The 22,262-nt window shown below is 41.9% G+C and overlaps 1 protein-coding gene across 6 annotated transcripts in view; it reads left to right on the forward strand.

Annotated features, from left to right (window-relative positions):
• ETV1 (ETS variant transcription factor 1) overlaps positions 1 to 18,741 on the forward strand; it is a 92,172-nt gene extending 73,431 nt beyond the window's left edge. For all 6 annotated transcript variants that reach the window (XM_083578775.1, XM_083578776.1, XM_083578777.1 and 3 more), the window contains 5 exons: positions 5,208 to 5,276; positions 6,502 to 6,570; positions 11,214 to 11,383; positions 12,972 to 13,073; positions 15,398 to 18,741. In XM_083578775.1, the coding sequence (XP_083434901.1) occupies positions 5,208 to 5,276; positions 6,502 to 6,570; positions 11,214 to 11,383; positions 12,972 to 13,073; positions 15,398 to 15,619 (632 nt within the window). In that variant the 3' untranslated portion in view covers positions 15,620 to 18,741. The remainder of the gene's footprint in view (positions 1 to 5,207; positions 5,277 to 6,501; positions 6,571 to 11,213; positions 11,384 to 12,971; positions 13,074 to 15,397) is intronic.
• The last annotated feature ends 3,521 nt before the right edge of the window (positions 18,742 to 22,262 follow it).

Here is a 22,262-nt window from a genome sequence, read left to right on the forward strand (position 1 = left end):
TGGCAATGGGATAGAAGTGGCAACTTCCGGCATAGAACCCGGCCTCAGGATTTAGGCTCATTGAATAAAACGTGTCTTTTGGGAAGTCTTGGGTTAAAAAATTATAATGGAAAAATACTGTTCTGTTCATAGACCACGCATATGGCTCAAAACGGCAACTTGTTTTGCAGTTTGAATACTGCTGCTGCTAAATGCTCCCCACCCCAGTATTTGTTGCTCTGATTCCTGCTCACTGCTTAAACTCATATGCAGGGCTATAAGGCAGTGACGTTTATCATGTACAGTCTACCTAGGTCAGCATTACCAACACTGACCGGCCATAGCTCTGCAAGGTTTTGAACAGGAGCATTTCCTTGCACTACCCGGAGATACTGGGGACTGAATCCAGGACCTCTGCACACAAACAAAGTGGATTGGCAGCCAGTGTGGTGTAGTGGTTAAGAGTGGTGGACTCGTAATCTGGGGAACTGGGTTCGCTTCCCCGCTCCTCCACATGCAGCTGCTGGGTGACCTTGGGCCAGTCACACTTCTGTGAAGTCTCTCAGCCTCACTCACCTCAGAGTGTTTGTTGTGGGGGAGGAAGGGAAACGAGAATGTTGGCTGCTTTGAGACTCCTTTGGGTAGTGATAAAGTGGGATATCAAATCCACACTCTTCTTCTTCAAACTCTTCTTCCATAGTGGATTTTAATCTGACATACGGTAGTAGGTCCTGTGCACAACAAATTATAGCAAAATATAGAATGTGAACTGCTGAATTATTCTGGGGGGGGGGGACACATGCATTTTTTTTAAAAAAAGTCTAAAAAGTTAATGGCTCTGTTCTGCCCAACAGATTCATTCCATCGTGAAGCCAGTGCCTAAACTTTGCTGCATGGCATCTTTCCTTTCCTCCTTTTTCTCTTTTAAAGGCCATCTTGGAAACAAGAAGTAAACATACAGTTTCTGTTCTTCATTTGCTGCTCTCTAATGTAACCCCAGTTAGGTAGTTAAACCTATTCCTGGGTCTTAGTCAAGCATTTAGCACAATTTAAAACTGCAATGTTAAATTTCATTGGTTGGCCTTTTTATTAGATAAAGTAGAAATGAAAGCAGAAGGCAATTTAATTGGCAGTAATTTTTCTGGGCAAGTCATTACTTTGATGAACTTCAGAGCAATGTTTATGGCTCCTAATTAACCATGTTAGTCATTTGATTGAATAATCACTTTGGAAATGTTTCTACAATTTGATTAGAGTTTGACCCATTCTGATAGTCATAAATTAACCAATAGCACTTTAGAATAATAAGACTTTAGGTACTTTGCAAGGAACAAAGTCTTCTCAGACGTATCCCCCCCCCGCCCCAGTCCTCTGTGGATTGTTTAATCATTTGCTTATGATGTAGTTAACGTTGCTAAATACAAGTTGCCTCTTCACAATTGTTAGTTTTATCCCAGATGTGGGGATCCTGTGACTCTCCATGTATTGCTGGACCACAGCTCCCATAATCTCTGACCATTGACTATCCAGGCAGGGCCTGATGGGAGTTGGAGTCCAGCTACATTTTGAGGCTGCAGGTTCCCAAACCCTGTCCTAACCAGACATACACAACATACAGTCTAATGCAGTGGTTTTCAACCAGTGTGCCATGGCACCCTAGGTTGCCTTGAACGAAGGTCAGAGGTGCCGCAGGCAACACTGGCCTCTGTCCCTCTTTCCTTCCCTCCGTCCTCTGAGGCTCTCTCACATCTCTGCCTCCCCAAGGCTTGCACAGCTGTTTGTTGCAGCAGCCCTGGCTCCCCTCTCCCTGAGTTTAGTTCTTCCCCACTATAGGGAATTCCAGAGTCGCCTGGTGGAATTCAGGCAGAATGATTTTGGTTGAGTAAGCCATGGCTTGTCAGACCCAAGACTCAGCATTTTCTTGTGCCTTCGTTCCTCCTTTTCTAATGTCAACATGCAGTCCTGTTGCATCCCTATCAGGAAACTGGGGCTACATGCCACAATCGTAAATCAAGATCTGTTAGATAAAACTTTGACTCTCTTATCCTGCAAACACACACGCCTATCAAACTTACCTAGTTTATTATGCAGCTCATTTTGTACAGGTGTTTTTGCCTTTTTTCCACCAAAGCCGCATATCTCTGAGAGAACTAGAGGTGATAGTTCACAAGTTCACCGCACACTTCTGCTAATGTTCAGGTGGACTTACCAGTGTGATTTCTCTGCAAGCGGTAACCTTAGTGTTGATGTGGGGCAAATGCAAAACATGAGGTTGCAATACAAGTAAGTCAGCCTAAACATTTACAGGAAGAATTTAGCCCAAGGCCCTCATTTTCGGTGGTAGCCTCCTGTCAATCATTGCATCTGGTTCTGTCTTGAGTTTTGTGACTGCTTTGTAGAAAGGGATACTGAAACACTGGAGGTCCCAAGCGATAGACACATTTCATTGTGAAAAAGAGTAATGAAAATTTGTGGAATGAGACTATGGGTAGATGAACTTCCTTTGTAATAAGAGCACTTGCTTAGTGAATTCAGTGTAAAATCTCATTTTCTTCTCCTTCCAAGTCCTTGATACTCATCCCTAGTCAGTGAACAGTGAAATTCTGGATTGCATTTTGGAAAAGACTTGCACACAACACTGGACAAATTATGTTTGGTCCTGTTGCAGGTTTTATGTGAGTGCTTCTCCAGTGGCTGATTGAAGAACAGAATGCAATGGTGTACTGAACAATATTTTAGCTTTCAAATAGTTAAGGTTCAAATGCTGGCTACATGGGAATAAGCCTCATTGAACTACACAGGACTTTATTCCAAGTAAACTTGGATAAGCTTGTGCTATATGTGCGATGCATGTTTTGAACATGAATACCTTTATTAGTAATGCAGGTGTACTCAGAGTTAAGTCTCATTTCCCAGGTTTACTAGGTTTCCGTGTATGTGTAGATACTTACAAGAGTGTGAGATTTAACAGAGATAATACAGTTTTAAACAGTTTGTTTAATATTTCAACTGAAGAGTTAAATTCCCTTTTTTAAAAAAACCAAACCAACAATGTAAGTTCAGTACACACACGGTACATCGTGTCCCCATTTGTATGTAATGTTAAAATGTTGTTTATTTTAAATCATGGTTTAATTTGAACAAGCCATTGCAAACTACTCAGAAGCTCCCACTTCACTCCTCCGCTGCTCGTATATGTGCCATACCAGGAGGAAAACAAACCAGAAGCTGGCGTAATGTTAAATCTGAACCAGCACTCGTGGTTTGTTTCTCTCCAAACAAACCGTGAGCAGAAGCCAATGTTTGTTCTTGGCTTACCATGTGTGGCTTCTTTAGAGGAAACAAACCACGAGTGCTGGTCCCCATGTTATAGTAAGTCAATCTCTGACTTGCTTCTCTCTTGCCCCACCCACATAATCGATCACAGGACACAATGCACACATCCCATTTGAATGGCAACTTTGGGGGGGGGCTCAAATATTTTATTAAGGGGGCTGAAGGGACCTCGGCCCCTAGGAGTTGGCTCCTATGGTCAGTACCCAACAAGACTTGAGCCTCCAAGTGTTCAGGTTTTAGGATCTGCAAAGTAGGGTTAATGGTTGAAGAGGAACAGGCGTGGTTTGAGTGGCCAGGTGGCAAATAATGTACAGTGGTACCTTGGTTCTCAAACTTAATCCGTCCCAGAAGTCCGTTCCAAAACCAAAGCATTCCAAAACCAAGGCACGCTTTCCCATAGAAAGTAATACAAAACGGATTAATCCGTTCCAGACTTTTAAAAACAACCCCTAAAACAGCAATTTAACATGAATTTTACTATCTAACAAGACCATTGATCCATAAAATGAAAGCAATAATCAATGTACTGTACTGAAAAAGAAATTATACAGTATTGTAGATGATAAAAATTTAAATTAATATTTTTTCTGATGATAGTCATTGTTTGGATGGGGGGCTTTTATCCCTTTCCGCAGTCACACAATCAATCAATCAGTAGCTGAACAGTCACAAAAGCTGAAACAATACAGCAATAGTTGACAGGATCAGAACCTCAGCAAATATGGTAGTATTCTGGAGGTTCAGAGCTAAGTCTGCCAGACTGGGCTGTTGTGGTACAGGAAGTTAAGGTACCAGACTCTTGTCTACTGGAATGCTGGGTTGCAGCAGTTACAGGTGGAAGTTCTGTAGGTGAATGCCTTCCCCTTCTTCTGTTTAGCCAGCGCATGGCAGAACAAGGCTATCATCTAGGTGGAGCTGCATTAGTAAATCGCAGCCTGAGTACGGCAGCTGTATTGATTTTGGTAGAACCTACTCCCACTTTAGGCTGTTTTTGGAATCCAGTGCTATTGCTGATCACTTCCCTTTTGTATATGCTGAATCATTAGACTATCATATGTTTATATGTTCTGGGTAGACAGGCTCAACGTGGTTAGCATGGAAACTGACCATGTGTAACATGTAGCCTTTTTCACTGGGCATGTCAGACGTTTTATTGAAACTTGACTCTGAGGCTGATTGTGACAATCAGTTTGCTAATGAATTTGAACAACTGTTCTTTGTGGAAATATCTAATCTTTCAAAACTCATCGTTTTGCTGTAGGTTTCTGTTCCATCCAGCCACAGTCCTTCATAAGCATGCTATGTCAGTTGCATGTTCAATAAGGAGGATTCTGAATTATTATTCCATATTATACCAAATTTGACAAACAACGACTTTATTAGTTTTTCTTTTTTTCCTGCTAATTGTAATGAACTTCACCATAAGCTCCAGTGACGATTTAAATGCTTTGTTTAATGATCTATGTTGGGTATGATTTATATTAATTACATTATAGTTTTCCTTTTTTCCCCTTTATTTTGCCTTCCACATGCTACTCTAAACTCCTAAATGTTGACAGGTTGCCATTCCCTGTAGCTTCAAGTGTGCTCTTTTTCTCTCTACAGCTTCCCTTATTTGTTGACTTGTGCCATTCCAAACAATATTCTAACTAACTTTTGTGATACCAAATTGTGGCAGTCCTCCTCACGCAAGCAGCATTCCACTAGTGGGAGCTTCATTCTTAGTGCAAATCCAATGGGCGCCTTGCAATTACTCCAGCTCTCTTACCACAACAGCTGTTATTATTATATATTGTTATTCTCAGTAACAATTAAGGTTATGCATTGCTGCTTACAGAATGTCGCTCTCAGACTGTACGCTGAAATCTCACCCATTGCCTTCCTCTTTCCAGAAGTGCCTAGCTGCCATTCCATTTACATGAGGCAAGAAGGCTTCCTGGCTCACCAAAACAGAACAGAAGGTATGTATGTAAGTGTGTGTGTGTGTGTGTGTGTGTGTGTGTGTGTGTGTGTGTGTAGTTCTGTTTTGTCCTGAAGCAAAATTTAGGTATCCACATAATAAAAAAGAGGAACCTTTGAGACCCTATTCTCATAAAGGTTATAAATAAGGCTGGTTATTATCATGCATTTATTTATTTTTTTCCTTTTGCAGATTAGGAACCTGAAAGCTCTAGGAGAAATTCTGGAGCTTGCATGTCTTTTCTAACATAGGAAAAATATGTTTAAATTGCAGCACACTTTCCTTTACGTTCAGTCATGTTGTGATTACCCGAAGGCACACATCTGAACTGGCAATTTAAGCCCATCCCTTAAGATATAGCCTCGAGACAGCAAAAGACTAGTGCCTCTTTGAAGCTATAAACCCACCAGCAAGGGGTACTGATTTTTATTTTTATTTTGAAGTGAGAACGCGTGAAGACTAGTCTTTCCTTGACCACTTCTCTGTATGGAGAAGCACCGTACACTCTGTAGAGTACATGCATATTCTCACCCATGGTGATTTCCTCAAGGATCAACCTTCTTGGCAAAGCAAACGTGTGACCGTGGGTTTTCTTGTTTTCAAGACCATGAGCAGCTATACTGTGTCTCTCCTCCCACACACACTCTCTTGTATGCTTCTTCGTCTGTGCCTCTTCTGGTAACTTCTCATGGCAAGGCCATATGAGGTGATGACAGTACTGGACAGAGTGATGGGGCTCTGCTGCTCACCTGACCCTCCTGCAACTGTGATTTTGCTGCATACCAGGATGGGTCAGTGGGGTCTGGTGCTCCTGCCAGTACATTTGCATAGCTGCAGCCTTGCCTCTGCTACTGTTCCTCCTGGTATGCAACAGCAACACAATCAGAGGGTGGTGTGGCGAGCAGCTAGGCTTCTGGGCGATTGCTTGGAAAATTCAGTTGATGCATGAAGCTTCCCATTTCTGCCTTTTTGACCGGGCAAAACCACCACTTTAAAAATATGCAGCAGTGGGGATTCTCTAATGGTGAAGGCTGGTATTTTGCACAGGACTTCCCATTACTAATGCATTCTCTTGTTTGGAACAACAACAACAAAAAGACTAACACAACATACGCACGTACCTTTACTGTTTAGTTTTAATGGGGATGCCTGCTTTAAATTGGTAACCCTTTCCTCCCCTATTCTGCTTGGTAAATACGTTTCTCTTTCTCCTAAAAAAAATCCAGGTTGTATGTATGAAAAGGGGCCGAGACAGTTTTACGATGACACCTGTGTTGTTCCAGAGAAATTTGACGGTATGTTAGATGCCTGTGTGTTTGTGTTCCTTCGCGCGGAGAGCTGGAACCGTAAACGAGTCGTTTCTTTTTCCTTGATAGATAGTAAAAATGAAATGAAATGAAAGGTTAGCAGCATTCTGACTCCAGGCCATTTAATAGACCATTTGTCGCATGTCCAACCAAAGACTGACCTTTCCCTCCAGAAACCAAAGACTGCTTTTCAATAAGATGTCATTCTATTTTTGCTAGCAAGAGATTCTGTACGCAGAGACAAGATAAAGCACTGTCGTTCTGGCTGTTCTGAGAAGTAATAGGAGGATTTCCATTGCACTGATGATCACATACAGCTTGTTATTAGAGATTTATTGAAAGCTGATCCTTTAATTAACGAAGCAGAACAGAAAGCAGCTACTCTGGATTTACTGATGACTAATGCAAACTCTTGTCTTTTTTTATCCATGAAGAGATGAATTATGGAACACAAGTGCCACCGAGCTATTCAGGGGTTTCTGTGTGTTTAAAGAGAAAGCTGTGCTTTGTTGAACGTTGCATTAGTTTGCTTAATGAAGCTGATGCCTAAAGAGCAGAATGTATAATATCCGTTTATTTTTCTGAAAACGTTCTTGGGGATGGCTAACTAGTATCAAATGGCTTATGAAACAAAACATAGCCTCCTCATTATTAGCTATAAATCCAGCGTGTATTCTGTGGGGAGAAGCGCTAATGAGGTTAATGTTGCTTTTGTAGCCAAAGGAATTTGGACCGGTGTTCCTTCGCACAGTAATTGCGCCGCTCTCCAGCTTTTGGGGGAGTTTGGTTTGCAAAACAAACAGCTAATTGATTTAGTTGCAGGTATGGTGTCATCTCCATACTGGTACAGAGCTAAAAATAATTTAGGCAATGTTAGTTATTGCTGCCAAAGAGTGAAGACAGGCATAAAGTGAAAATGGGGCTTGCAGCTGGAAAGACGTGTGTGGATGCCATTTCGGAACTGAGCTCAGCTGTCAGGCTTGCTCCCACCTGCCAGTCCACTGCTACCATCTTCAGCTGAGGACAGTGAAAAAAGCACTCTGCAGCCAGGTGCCTGAAATGCGAAAAGGTCATTCCACTCCCTCCTTCCCCTCCCTCCCTCCCTTTCCTTTGCACAGGGGTCGCCTTTCACCCTTCCGCCCATTCTGCTGGGGAGTGAATTTCCACCAAGCTCTGAAGGAAAGGGAGGAAGTGATGTAACATTCCCTCATCCTAGCCACCCAGTTGCAGGGTGCTCAGTTAATTTTTCCCTAATAGAATAGGTAGGTGGAAGAGGTGGTTAGCAGCAGGAGGAGGCAAGACCAATGGCTGAATTCATGTGTTATTTATTTCACTGGTATGCACCACCTGTCTTTTACATATGGGCCTGGGCTTATGGTATTTGTTTTGTTTTGTTTCTTTTTTATTTATTTTATTTACCATATTTTTTGCTCTATAAGACTCACTTTTTCCCTCCTAAAAAGTAAGGGGAAATGTGTGTGCATCTTATGGAGCGAATGCAGGCTGTGCAGCTATCGCAGAAGCCAGAACAGCAAGAGGGGTTGCTGCTTTCACTGCGCAGTGATCCCTCTTGCTGTTCTGGCTTCTGAGAATTAGAATACTTTTTTTCTTGTTTTCCTCCTCCAAAAACTAGATGCGTCTTGTGGTCTGGTGCATCTTATAGAGCGAAAAATACAGTATAAACTGCCCTTCATCTGAAGGTCACAGGGCGGTTTGCAGCATGAAAGTACAAAATGAAAACGCAAAACACATAACATAATGATACAGACAAACAAAAACCCAATAACCCTTTCCCCAAAAAACAAAATAAAAAGACCATAGATTGTTTAATCGGCCAATGGCCTGATTATATTTATTTATTTATTTAATAAATTTATATGGTGCAGCTATAGAGTGAACTATGGGGGAGAGTCGTCTTTTTCTGCTATTGTAATTATTGTTATAATAAGCTTGACATAAGCTCTTTTGTGCCAGGGGAGCCTTCCTCTGTGGGCTGGAGATTATTCCACATCTTCATGGTGCCCAGAGTTGGAAAATTTACTTATTTTATTTTCATACAATTTTGTTACCTATTAGTGGCAGGATTTGAATGCCAGCGTTCAACATGTACCCTTTTTTTGATACTGAACTGCTGTATCTAAAAGACCATATTCCCTCATAAGAACCTGCTCGGGTTTTCCCCCCTTGAATGCTCACAGTTCAAACAAGAAAATATAGAATATCTATCTATCTCTATATCTATCTATCATCTATCTATCATCTATCTATCTATCTATCTATCTATCTATCTATCATCTATCTATCTATCATCTATCTATCTATCTATCTATCTATCTATCATCTATCATCTATCTAAATTTATTATGGCTCTGTCTTTTCCCTGACAACGGCTCAAAGTGGCTTGCAGATGAAATAAGAACAGCTAAAAACATAGGGGTGGGGGGAACAGGGACCTGTTAGCATTTGTCTTGATTCACTAATGTTAATGAATAGAGTTTACTCACAGCTTGGAAGGGTTCCGACATGAAATGTTAGTTGGGATGGGGCATGCCTGCTTCTGAATCATATTCTGGATTCTCTTCACCCAGTGGAGGTGGCACTTCTCTGCACAATTTAAAAATTAGTTTTCTTATCCATTTTAGAACTGATTTTGCTAACATAAGGCTGACACATCTATACGCAGATGACTTTTCTGAAAGTCAGCCTGGTACTCTGGGAATTCAACATATGCTAACTATGGTGTTTTTTTTAGCAGCTCATATTGCCTGTTTTTTTTGCCTGGAGTGCCAGACCCTGGAGTCCTAGTTTTTTTGTTTTCTTTTGGCTTCTGCTGCAAATTTCCCATTTAGCAATGAGGACATGTCTGGCATATATGGTTAAATATCACCAGATATCATGTAAAGTAAGGGTAGGGAACTGGATCCAACTAGCAGTCTGGGTCCTTCTTTCCTCTCGCCGCCCGTAAACTGAGGGAAAAGTTTGACAGTTGCGCTGGGCTGCCCATCAGCCAATCACAATAGTCTTGGGTGACCCATTTTTGCATAGTGCTGTTCACAGGTTCATGAGCCACAGATATGCTGATTGGTGCCTGCAAGCCCCCTTTTGACCCAAACACATATTTACCTTCCCCATAAAGGTGTAGGGCAGGTGGACATGGCTTGGTCAAAACAGCAACAGAGGCCTATCTGGGCAGCAAGCTGCTTTAAAATAATGTAAGTTGGCAAGACAGAAGAATTAATTTAGCTTTCAGAAATACTCATTCACTCCACCTGTACTCTATTCTGCATGTGCAGGAGCTATATATCTGTGTCCCTCTCAAGACATATCACAACACTTTGTGGAATGCTTAGACGTGAAGACATAAAGTATCGGCCATAAAGTATAGCTTACCATTAACCCTTTGTGCTACCCAAAGGGTGGGTCAAAGAACAGTAGACGGTAGCAAAGGATTGGCTTAATAACATTTGGAACATTGAATTCTACTCCTCTATTTAAGAATCAGGTTTTCAGTCATTTTTTATCGGTTTACAGATTCCTCAGATGTAAACAGCAGTAAGGATCTAATTGAAAGAAGGGCACTTAAATAGCAATATTTCTATTTGGTTCAAAACGATAGGGGTGCTAGCATGTTTGTAAGCGTATTGTTGTGAATAGCCTTCTTTTGCCTATACTGTATGAACAGGATTACTGTAAAGTTGTTATGTACCATAGCACAGGGCTTCAGGATGCTTTTTATATAGATTCTGTACTTTGCATCAAAGTGGGAAATAATGCATTTTTGCTCAAAGATCAGGCATTGCAGTCATCGTTAGTGGGGGGGGGGTTGTAATCTTACTTCTGAGCTTTTCAGCTGACAATTCTGTGAGCTTCTCAGTGAGATTATATTAAAAACTGTCTTCTGTTGAGCATTTGAGTTTTGTTGGCTTTTTCCCCCGCTGGGGACAACTTATGATAAATTTTCAGATTGCTCTTGTTTTGCCTTTGCAATTGATATAGTGATTTTCAGAAGAATTGCTAATGCACAGCTAAACCATGCTAAATATGAACCCATTTTGCATGCAAGTCCAATATGCCAAAGAGGAACTTGTCTTTCCGCAGGATTTGCATACCCATACCCATACGTACATAAAGCTCACGCTGTTTAAGTCCTAGTCAAATACTCTGTCAAATTTTTCTTAGAAGAATTTGCATGCTAAAGGCACTTCAGTCATAGGGTTTTGCAGATATATAAATCATACATTGCGTTTCCAAATGAGGGATTGTGCAAAGTACTGTATACAAATGGAGTCCCTCAAATACTCAAGTTGTTACAAAAGCGGGTCACGGTCTTTCAAAGCTAAGTTTTGCGTGATGTTTGCAAGTTGGTTTTGCATGGATCGGGAATGGGACAAACAAGTGAGACAGCAATTAATTTTGCCGCTTTTGGAAGACTCGTATTTGGCTAAGTTGATAGTGATTTATTAATTGCTTTGTGTACCTTGTACCCATATCTTGTGTGCTGGACCATTGCCAAAAGGATACTCAGTACTGTAGGATAGAGGAACATGGATTCCTTTCCTGCAGGTGTTGGCTTGTGCTGATACTTGATGTGACAAATTGAGTCTCATTGAGCTCTGTTTCGTTTTGTGTAGGTGATATCAAGCAGGAGCCAGGAATGTACCGCGAGGGGCCCACATACCAGCGACGGGGCTCCCTTCAGCTGTGGCAGTTTTTGGTCGCCCTCCTTGATGATCCGTCGAACTCGCACTTCATTGCTTGGACTGGCCGAGGGATGGAATTCAAGCTGATCGAACCAGAAGAGGTGAGCAGCGTCTCTGTTGGAATGAGTGTGAAGGTTTTGGCTGAAGAGCATTGATGCCTTGTTCTGTCGAAGTATACTTTTCCTTCCATAATGGTTTCTGCAAAATGGAAGCTAGTACGTTTATGCTGCAGTGGACTTCGAAGATAGGTTTCCATGTGACACTCAAACCCTGGAAGGGAGAGCTAGAAAAAGGGCAGCCAAAATGGAGCAATTCCCCTATGAGGAAAGGTTACAGCACCTCTTTACCTGGGCCCTTGACACCTGAGATATGTGTTTTCAGGACCCAACCTGTTCTTTTGAATGTAACATTTAACTGTTTTAATTCTGAATTTTACATTGTTGTACCGCATTGTTGTACCTGCTGGTGAAGGGCAAGTAATAAATTGATGGTGATGGGGCTTTTTAGTTTAGAAAAAAAGTGACAGGCATAATTTATGATGCATCCTGGGGAGGAAAAATGGTGTCCATGAGATTCAAGGCCAACATTAAACTCTGGAACTCACTGCCATAAGACATCACAATGGCCACCAACTTGGATAACTTTAAATTTCTTCTAGTTTCAAAAGCAGCATGCGCCTGAAGACCATTTCCTGAGGGTCACGAGTGGGAGAGGGCGTTAGTCCTTCCTCCTGTTTTCTTGCAAGCTCCCCATAAGCGTTATCTGGTTGGCCACTGGAAACAGGGCACTGGACTAGATGGGCCTTTGGTTTGATTCAACAGTGCTCTTCATGTATTCCTACATTCTTACAATCCGATTTGTTAAGAAATGCTTCCCTGCCATTAGAGTAGAGCCTCGCAATCTGGTGGGGCCTTGTCCTTGGGAGCATGCATGCCTGGCCCCACCCAAGTTAGTGAATTGGAATATGCCATCTATCTTGAGACGCATTTTCCTTCCCCCTCGCCAGAAAGGCGGACCAGACCGATCATGTGAAGATCAAATATGTCATTGTGCATATTTGTAGGCTCAGCTACATTGCTGGATCTGGCCAAAGACCCATCTAGTCCAGAGTTAAATAATCAAATTTATTATTTGTACCCCGCCTATCTGGCTCTCCACTTGTGAATCTCAGCAGCTGTTATACAGAAGTAAACTGCCTCCAACACTAGATAAAGATTTCAGAAATCTAAACTAAAGTTAGAGAGATTCATATTATATATAGAAACAGCAAACTGTCTTTATGGAATGAAAATGTCCCCATTCACACAGAAGGGGCAAAGTATCAAGGTTTGCCAAAAGTTTGTGTGTGTGTGTGTGTGTGTGTGTGTGTGTGCAGTATATAACTAGAGGAAAAAAGGCCTCTGTGAGGACTGAGTATGCTCCATGGGTATGGCATCTGGACTGACTACTGGAAAGCAGGGAAATGGAATGGAGTATCCTGGAATAAGGCAGAGCCGGAACCTTGTTGCCAGTTCCACTTGTGTTCTGGAATAAATTGCATACTTGAACCCTGAGCCTTCTGTATTACAAAACCTTTGGTTTGTATTTTTGACCTCTAGGTTGCCTTTTCTTTTGTAGAATGCAGCTGCAGGTAAGGCCTGCTTGTTAAATACATTTTAACAAATCGGTGCTAATCTCTTTCTGTGACAGGTGGCACGTCGCTGGGGGATTCAGAAAAACAGGCCAGCCATGAACTACGATAAACTTAGCCGTTCTCTTCGTTATTATTATGAGAAGGGAATCATGCAAAAGGTGAGCGGTTAATGTGGTGTTAAATATTTCATTGGAATGTTGAATCTATAAACTGGGTTTATAAGGGCAAAGCTGTTGTAAATTGCCTTGTTCTGAAATGGTTTGTGCTGCAAACCTTTTAAGATTTTTATCTGCTTATGAAATGGAGGTTTTTCTTTCTCTTAATGCAGAATCCATGGGCCCACATTTAGAATTTCACCACCACACTGGTGAAAATCCAAAAATTGCACATTCTGTATTGGATTTCAAATCTACCTGTTTGTATCTTCCTAAACACCCTGACAGATTACCCACATTATTTATTTATAATATTCCTTTATTATTAATATTTTCATACTGTCCTTCCTTCAAGGAGCTCAGGGTTGTATGTTGCCCCTTACCCACCAAAGATCCTGTTCTATCCTCATAACAACCTTGTGGGGTAGGCTAGGCTTAGAGAAACAAGAAGCAGGACCAGAAAAAAAAACCACCTTTGTTCAACACATTTGCATTTCTTAATTTAAAAACATTTGAACTGCTTTTCTTAAAACCAGTCCCAGCTCAAAACCTGTTTAACAATAATCAGTATAGAGAACAAGACCTTGCCTACATGTTAACATTTATTATTATTATTATTATTATTATTATTATTATTATTATTATTATTATTTCATTCCTATGCCGCTTTATATTTTTAAGAAAAAATATCTCAAAGCAGTTTACACTAAAACATCAAATAAAACATTCCAAAATAAAGCACTACAGAAAGAAAATCAAATATAAAATTTATGTTTGAAGCAACATAATTAACAGGAAACTAAAATATCTTAAAGATTTCAAAACAAGACCTTACAAAGGAGGGTCAAGTACAGAATACACATTTAACGCAGCAAAGTTAACAGCAACAAAAAATACCTTAAGCGTGTCAAAAGAAAACATTACTAAAGGAGGCCAGTTATAGAATGCACATTTAAAACAGCATAATTAGCAGGAGAAAACATTCCATTAAACCCAGAGCATTTCTGCAGCTGTTGCTGACAGTGGTGGTTTGTGGTGGGTGGTGGCTATGAAAGCTCAGGCTCAATTACTTGGGTTTGCACTAAGAGACCTGCAGGGGCGGAGGAAGGGGGGTGCGGTGGGTGCGGGCTACCCCGGGTGTCACTACTGAGGGGGATGACAAAATGCCGGGCAGCACTCACTGCGGGGCCTGCAGCACGCCCGAGCCACGTGTCTCTCCTGCCCAAATGGTCCGCCCGCTGCCTCCCCCCTCCCTAGCTGTAGGACAGCTGAGTGGGAGGAGGCAGGCAAACTCTGGAGGCCCCACGGTGCACCCCGCCCCTATGGGGCCCAGGCACCTGAGCGGTTTCCTCTGCCCCTGGAGACCTGGTGCTTGGCAGAGAAGCAGGGGACTCTGTGACTCTGAGGTGCTGTCCCTGGCAACTCTTCATTTCTGTATACCTGATGGAAAAGCAGATTGAGGGCAGTTCGTCTGGAGCAGAGCGCATCCACGCCTCCTTTCCAATCGATCCACACACCTTCATGAACGGTACTTGTATGCAAGATAGAAAGTTAGCTGCTGCACAAGCCCTTGGGCAGAGGACACCTTCCCCTCCCACAAGGCTATGGTTTGGATTGTTCAAGCGGCATAGCATATAAAATATCCCAGGCATCTCCAGAAAGATTCCTGGCTGTGTTTCACCCCTGAAGTTGGTCTCCGCTGTCCTTATACCAGATCAGACAATCGGGCCACCCAGCACGGTTCTGTCTACGGACAGCAGCTCTTCAGGGTTTGAGACAGGAATCTTTCTGGAGATGCAAGAGCACTCAAGGAGGGATCAGGGCTATTGAAGGGTGTGGTCTGGGAAGGAGTGTGGTCTGGGAAGAGTCCCAAGAGAGGCCTGGGCCTGTGGTTACTTATTCCAGTTTGATCATGCCATTGCTGACCAAATAAGGACTGGAATGTGTCCTTGAACTCCAGTAATGTTTCTTTCTTGCCTGGATGGACAATAGAGAGAGGTGCATGTGTGTAAACAGAGGCCTGTGACTTTTCTGTACAAAAGTAAGAATCACACCTGCTGCCTCGTTCACTCTTGCCTCTGGCCTTGACCACCAGAAGGCTGCCCATGCAGGAATGTGGTCCTTGGATTGAGAAAGGTGATAAAGTGATCATTGCAAAGCATTGCATTTCAGCAGTGCAATCGGTCGATCTCTCATTCCTCTTAACTGGGGTCTTTGCTTCTCTTGTACGTGAGGATGAAACAGTGCACGATCTTGCTGCTGGAAGGAGATTCCACGTCTTCCTCTCACAACCTTTTCCCACCCCCTTCTCTGACCTTGCCCCTAAGGTTGCTGGAGAAAGATACGTCTACAAATTTGTGTGCGACCCCGAAGCCCTCTTCTCTATGGCCTTCCCGGACAACCAGCGCCCATTGCTGAAGACCGACATGGAGCGCCATATCAACGAAGAGGACACCGTGCCGCTGTCCCACTTTGATGAGAGCATGGTCTACATGCAGGAAGGAGGCTGCTGCAACACCCACCCTTACAACGAAGGCTATGTATATTAACTGCAGTGACACTGAAGAATCCCACCCCACCCCAAGCTTCTCCTCTTTCTTGAGACCAGGAGGAAACCCGAATCCCCTTAAGTTGGTTTTGTAAAAAAAATAAAACACAAACAAACACAAAAAAAGAATTAAAAAGAATAAAATAGTACTATAAAGGGGCTTTTCCTGTTGCATCACTCCTATGGTCTCCCACGGACAGTGCACTTTATTTGAAAGGGGGAGATTGGGATCTATTGATTTTATTCTGTGGAACAAGAAGAGAAGGGTGGGTTTGTGTCCCCCCCACCTTAAGGTTGGGAATAGAACATACAGGTTTTAAGTACAATGAAGCTGTATCATGTCTGTTTTCTGTTTCATATTGGCTTCAAGATATTGTACAAGTTCTCTGGGTATCCATAGTACAGTTAATTCTAGATGTGATCAATAACCGTTTTTGTACACGACTTGGGAAATTCTATTAGCCACAAACATGGCCCTGACCGGCCACACCCTTTGTGCCACACCCTAGTCTATTTTCTACACCTGAATTTAAAAAAAAAACAACCCCTGAACCAGACCATTTCCTCCAGCTTAGTTCAGTACTGCATGCGCACTGACTTGGCAGATCTCCAGGGTTTCAGACCGGAGTCCTTCCCAGTCCTACAAGAAAGTGCTTAGGGATTGGGCCTGGAACATAGTGCATGCAAAGTGTGGGCTCTGCTGCTGAGCTGTGGACCAGTTTTGGAAGCTGCAGAATTAGATAGGAGCTAGGAGTGCTAGTGCACCTTTCTGGTTTTGTTTTTCAAAAGGCATGTTTTGTTTTGTTTTTTGTTTTCCCCCTCTGTTGTTGTTGTTTTTTTAAAAAATGTTTCTACATATCGTTTCTGTTGCCTTGTGCTCGTTAATGGCTCATTAAGGAAGGCATTCAGGGTGGAATGGAGAGCACTATTCCTGGCTTGAAGCGGATTGTGGTTTCGCTCCTTGTATCTGGTGCCATCTTGCTATGCAAGTACAGCGAATGTAAAGCCTTTTAGCCTTTTCCAGAGCCACCTGAGTACAGTAATGCCATGTGCTGAACCGTTCTGGATATTATTTCAAGACTGAAAACAGAATTGTGATCACAGAGGAAGAAGTCGCATTGTGTCCTTCCATTTACTTTTATTCATAAATAAGTTATTTAATCGATAGGAATTAACTGTACTAGGTCACATATCTCATGCTGTTTAGACCACAGCAAGCACTCCTTGAGCAAAATATCCAATACACGAAAATAGGTACTCTAGTAATGTTTTTTTTTAGACATGGTACCCATTAATATGCATTTAAACCTTTTACTGCTGTGTTACGTTGATAACCTATATACATACTAGATAATGCTAATGCTTCTGCTGCTGTCTTTTTTTCTGTAATATTCTCTTTGCTGAATTTACTATGCCCATTTATAAGCAATGCTGTAACTACAGGTAGCATTTCAGGACAAAATAGATGACTTGAACCATTTATTGCTTAGGAAAAAAAATAGCTTATGCCACAGCTGTTCTATAAGCAGCTTTTACGCGCGTTGAGAAATGAATAGTAAGCTTCAGCTTGCTAAGAGGAGCTCTGCAGAACATTTTATACCTTTCAGTGGAGCCGAGACTTATACAAAGCGTCAAAGAATACAATGACTTTGCTGTATGATGTTGTAGTGCTGGCACTGATGCTATCAATCAAACTTTTGTTTTTTGGACACTAAATGTAAATGTGATCAGATACGTTTGGGAGACGATTTAAAGGTTTTTCTGATTTTTTTTTTACAATGTTTTTAATTTTTTAATTTTGAGAAGGGTAATAGTGAAAGCAAGAAACACCTTATTCTACATATAAAAAGAGAGAGAGAAAGTTTTAAATATTTATGAACACCTTTTCTGAAACGTTGAGTTTCCTAGTTTGAAAAGGATAGAAATGAGATTTGAGCTGTCCAGTGAGTATTTTAGGCAGTGACTCTTCCAAGTATCTTCCCCACCCCCGCCCCCCACACATGCCCATCTTTCCCAGATGCTAACAACTTTGGAGCAAAAGGAGATTGAGAATAGGACTCCATAATCATTAGCCTCAGAAATAATGTTTCATTGTAAATGACATGATATCAAAGATGCCTTGAGGTAGAGATTTACTTTGCACTGTGTGTTGGTCAGGAAACCAGTGCAGTTATACATGATTTATTATGCAATTCATTTCAAAGTAACAAGTGTTAGCCACTATAAACCACAGTTACGGAAAAGCACACTGGATATGCGTCTTAATACACCTAGAAACATAAGATATCTTAATAGGTGCATGTGTACAAATCCAGGGCATGCAACCCCCTAGAGAAACCTCAATAGGAAGCCTTTTACCTTATTCCCACTAATAATCAATAGCCCTAATGCTCCAATTGGATAAATAAGAGAACAGACAAAAAGCACCCATTGGTGCAGACTAGAACCTTTAAACCAGGGGTATGGAGCCCTGTAGCTCTTCAGATGATGTTGGAGTCCAACTCCCATCAGCTCCAGCCACTTTGGCCAAGAGTCAACTTGTCTATAGGCCAAACCTAGCTATAATACAGGAGGGGCCAATTTTTAAGGTGGGGAACCTTTGTACATGCTTAGGTTGGATTACAACTCCTAGCACCCCTGATAATTGAGCGTACTGGCTGGGGCTCACAGAGACTGAAGAAGTATCGTGTGGGGTAGGGAACTCCTAAGGTAGACATTATTTTCAATGAAATAGAACCCCTTTGAATGAAAAGTTATTTGAATGCTTTCGATTCCATCAATATTGGCATGCAGCATTTATTGTCAGGAAGAGATGTATATTTGGTGAATGGGGCGGGTGGTTTAAAAGAAAAAGAAGCCTAACATTAATTCAAATGTCTAGTACTATTTTTTACAAAATTATATATACTGTATAAGGTAGTGATTCACTGAAGAAAATAGGCACTTCACCCACCATTGAATGAATTTGTGGGGTGGATGGGTGGGGAAAATGGTACAAAAAGATGTTATATGGAATTGATTAACCCTTTTGAAACTGTACCTTTTAAAAGAGTTTATTTTAAGTTCTGTTTTTATTCCACATTTTCCAGGTAGATTAATAAATCTGGCAGCTGATTTCTGAAAGGTGGTGGTTTGGATTTTTCGTGGTGTTTATGTATGTTCATTCACTCTTTCATCGATTCAAGACAACTAAACCATTTTCTGGAGCAGCAGCAGAAGAAAAATATTCCATTGTTGCATCTGGAACAGCAACACCACTTACTGACTCAGGAACAATGGGAGCCAATTGATCATGTGCACTTAAATGTCAAAAATGCACCCCATAGCACACCCTGGCACAACTAGCCATGCATAAATACCATTTCAAGCACAACTAGAGTTGGACCAGGGCAAGAAAATAAGAAAGAGTGAATTCGATGACCATCAGAAATGGTCTAATCATGGTGCTTAAATGATCTGAACAGTGCCTTTCCTTTAGATGGGTGAAATAGTGTTTAGATGAGTGAAATAGTGTAGGGTTGCCATATTTCAAAAAGTGAAAATCCAGAGACAAAAAACAACCCTAAAATAGAGTTCTCCAGTAAGTCCATTAGACCTGGAAGAAAAGCATTTTACAGAGGTACGGCCTGTCTTAAAAAGAAAGCAGGTTAAATATTTAAAAACGTATTATGTAAAACGTATAATATCAAATTGCATAAAACATGTTCAAAGGAGGCAATTTAAGAGTAGTATACTCTGAAGTCAATAGGACAAAGTAATTGCACTCTTATCTGGAGTACAACTTTGGGCCTACGGATGACATATCGGCAACCCCATCAATTCTCACTTTGCCACATCGACATCCTTTCTTTGCTCGCTAAGAAGTACTACTTTGTAGTACCTTGGGACAATCAGTTTAGAAAAGTGCTTGGTTTCTTTAAACATCTATGCATACTTTTGGATGGAAGATGTTCAAATAATTAAAGTAATGTGGTAATTAGGAAGAAATACTACAATGAAAAATGAAGAATAGAGAAATCATGTGATGGGTAAACAGCTATATGGTGAATAAGGAGAGGTCAAGGCTTGTAGTGGGCAGACTGAGAGAAATGAGGGCTGGGCTGTAATACAGGGAAGATTAAAAAAAAAATCAGGAGAGGTCAGGGCACAAGTTGAATGTATAAATAACATAGAGGACTTAGCCACTGAAAGATAGTTTGCTTCCCTGTGGCATGGAAAGCTAATGACTCTAGAGTCAAGCCCAGAGGGGAAGAAGGAAGTTGGATAGCACTGGTTTATCATCTGAAACTGTTGCCTGTCAGAGTCAAATAGGGATATAATTTTATAGCCTCATTCTAAGAGCTCCTGATAACTGAAGATCAACCCTCAGGTGGTCAGTGTTCATTACCTGGAATAGGAAAAGGCTTTTGAGCAAGATCTGATAAAAGATAATTCCACATTGATGTATAAGGCTAACTGCAAGAAACAAGATCTGATCTATGATATTTATCCTTCCATCCAATTATTTCAGTTCCATTGCATTTTGTGCTTTGGATCCTGCAGGACCTCACTTATCCACCATGGTTTTCAACATCTACATAAACTGCTGTGGGAGGTCATCTTGGGATTTTGGGGGTGAGGCTAAGGTGTCATCACTATAAAGTAAAGGTAAAGGGATCCCTGACCGTTAGGTCCAGTCGTGACTGACTCTGGGGTTGCGGCGCTCATCTCGCTTTATTGGCCGAGGAAGCTGGCGTACAGCTTCCGGGTCATGTGGCCAGCATGACTAAGCTGCATCTGGCAAACCAGAGCAGTGCACAGAAACACCGTTTACCTTCCCACCGGAGCGGTACCTATTTATCTACTTGCACTTTGACATGCTTTCGAACTGCCAGGTTGGCAGGAGCAGGGACCGAGCAACGGGAGCTCACCCAGTCGCGGGGATTTGAACCACCGACCTTCCGATCAGCAAGCCCTAGGCTCTGTGGTTTAGACCACAGCGCCACCCGCGCTAATTCTAATTCTCTTTTTATCAGGTGAGGAAGTAGGAAGCCTGAATTGGTGCCTGGAATGGGGTGGATGAGGGCCAAAAACAAACAAACTCAGCCTTGACAAGACAAGGGTTTTGTGGGCAGACAGTGTCTGCAACCTGTGGGGTGGGAGTGGGGGAGAGCTATTAAAGCTAGCTTTAGAATTTGAGTTCCATGTGAACTAAGTTGCATGGAGTGCCTTTTGCCAGGTCAGGTTGGCACACCAGAGCCAACGTCTCATAGAAGGAGATAGTCTAGTTACAGTTATCTATGCTTATGCAGCTCTCATGAAGGAAGGCTTGCTTTGATCCTCTCAGGCCTTTTGCATTCTTTCCTTACCACTTTTAATGCCATTTTATTTGCCATGTTACCATTGCCTTGTGATGGGGTTTCATTTTTGTTATCCCACCACCACATGCATTTGTGACACTGTGATTCCATGAAGGTACTGGCACCGCAGCCCTTCTCCATTCACAATAATAGCAAATTCTTCTTCTGGAAACAATGACTGGCATTCCTGAGCGGGAGACAGAAAAGAAAGCCCAATTGCTCTTCTGGAATGTAAAACTCAGCCTGTCCAAACAGGATCTTGAAATGTGACACTTGATTGCATGGTAGTAAAAGGGCACCTCGGAAGGAGTCAGGAATCGGGATGGAGTGGAAGACAACAATTATTTTAATTGCAGCGCAGATGAAATAAATATTTTAAGGGAAAATTTAAAAAAATTCTTAGATTAAAAATGCACAACATCCTTCCACACGTCCCCCACTTACACATACACTGGGGGGGAGGGGTGTGGAGTGAGAGAGAGAGAATTAAGGACAAAGTAAAACAGAAAATCTGAGCAGTTGAGAAAGAGAACACAAAATAATAGAGTTGGAAAGAACCGCCAGCCATCTGTTCTGGCTCCTTACGAATCGGTTCATGAGTAAAGAGCAGGTACACTTTGGAATGAGTGAGAGCAAGGATGTCCCAGCAGCTTAGGACTGATTCATTCGTAGATGACATAAAGGAGGCCTGGCTTAGCACACTGGGAGATTGCCAAGGGCCTCGTTGTAAATGATACGTATGGGAAGGAGGACCAATAGCACAAGCTCTTCCAACTTGGCCTTTCCCAAATGGCACGGGAAAGAGTCACGACGCACTGATATCCATGCTCAAACATAACGCAAGAAGAGTGTGCCAAATCTTCTCCAGAAGCAGAGGACTTCTGGGTGGCTGTGGCTTGCTATAGACTTTGGCTTGTTGTCACAGGAGGATCAAGAAGTAAATATCCTAAGGGAGAAGAAGGACCATAAAGCAAACGTGACAGGGGCCAAATAACACTTCCTTAACCCTAAATTTGGTTGCTGAGCTGAATACAAATCAGGTTAAATAACACTTAGAGGCAGGTGTGGTTTTTTTAACCATCATGGAATGTGTGATTAGAATTTGCACAAAAAATCTGTGTCACACTGGTACATTCCCCTTGCGTGTGCATAGATGCTTTCTTGCTTAGGCCCCATTTGCACTATGCATTTAAAGCACTATGATACCACTTAATACAGCCATGGCTCTCCCCAAGAAATATTGAGAACTGCACTTTGTTCAAGATGCTGAGAGATAATGGGAGTACCTTCTACCCCTCTCAGATG

The sequence above is a fragment of the Podarcis filfolensis genome, assembly GCF_964270895.1.
Source record: "Podarcis filfolensis genome assembly, chromosome: 12".
NCBI lineage: Eukaryota > Metazoa > Chordata > Lepidosauria > Squamata > Lacertidae > Podarcis > Podarcis filfolensis.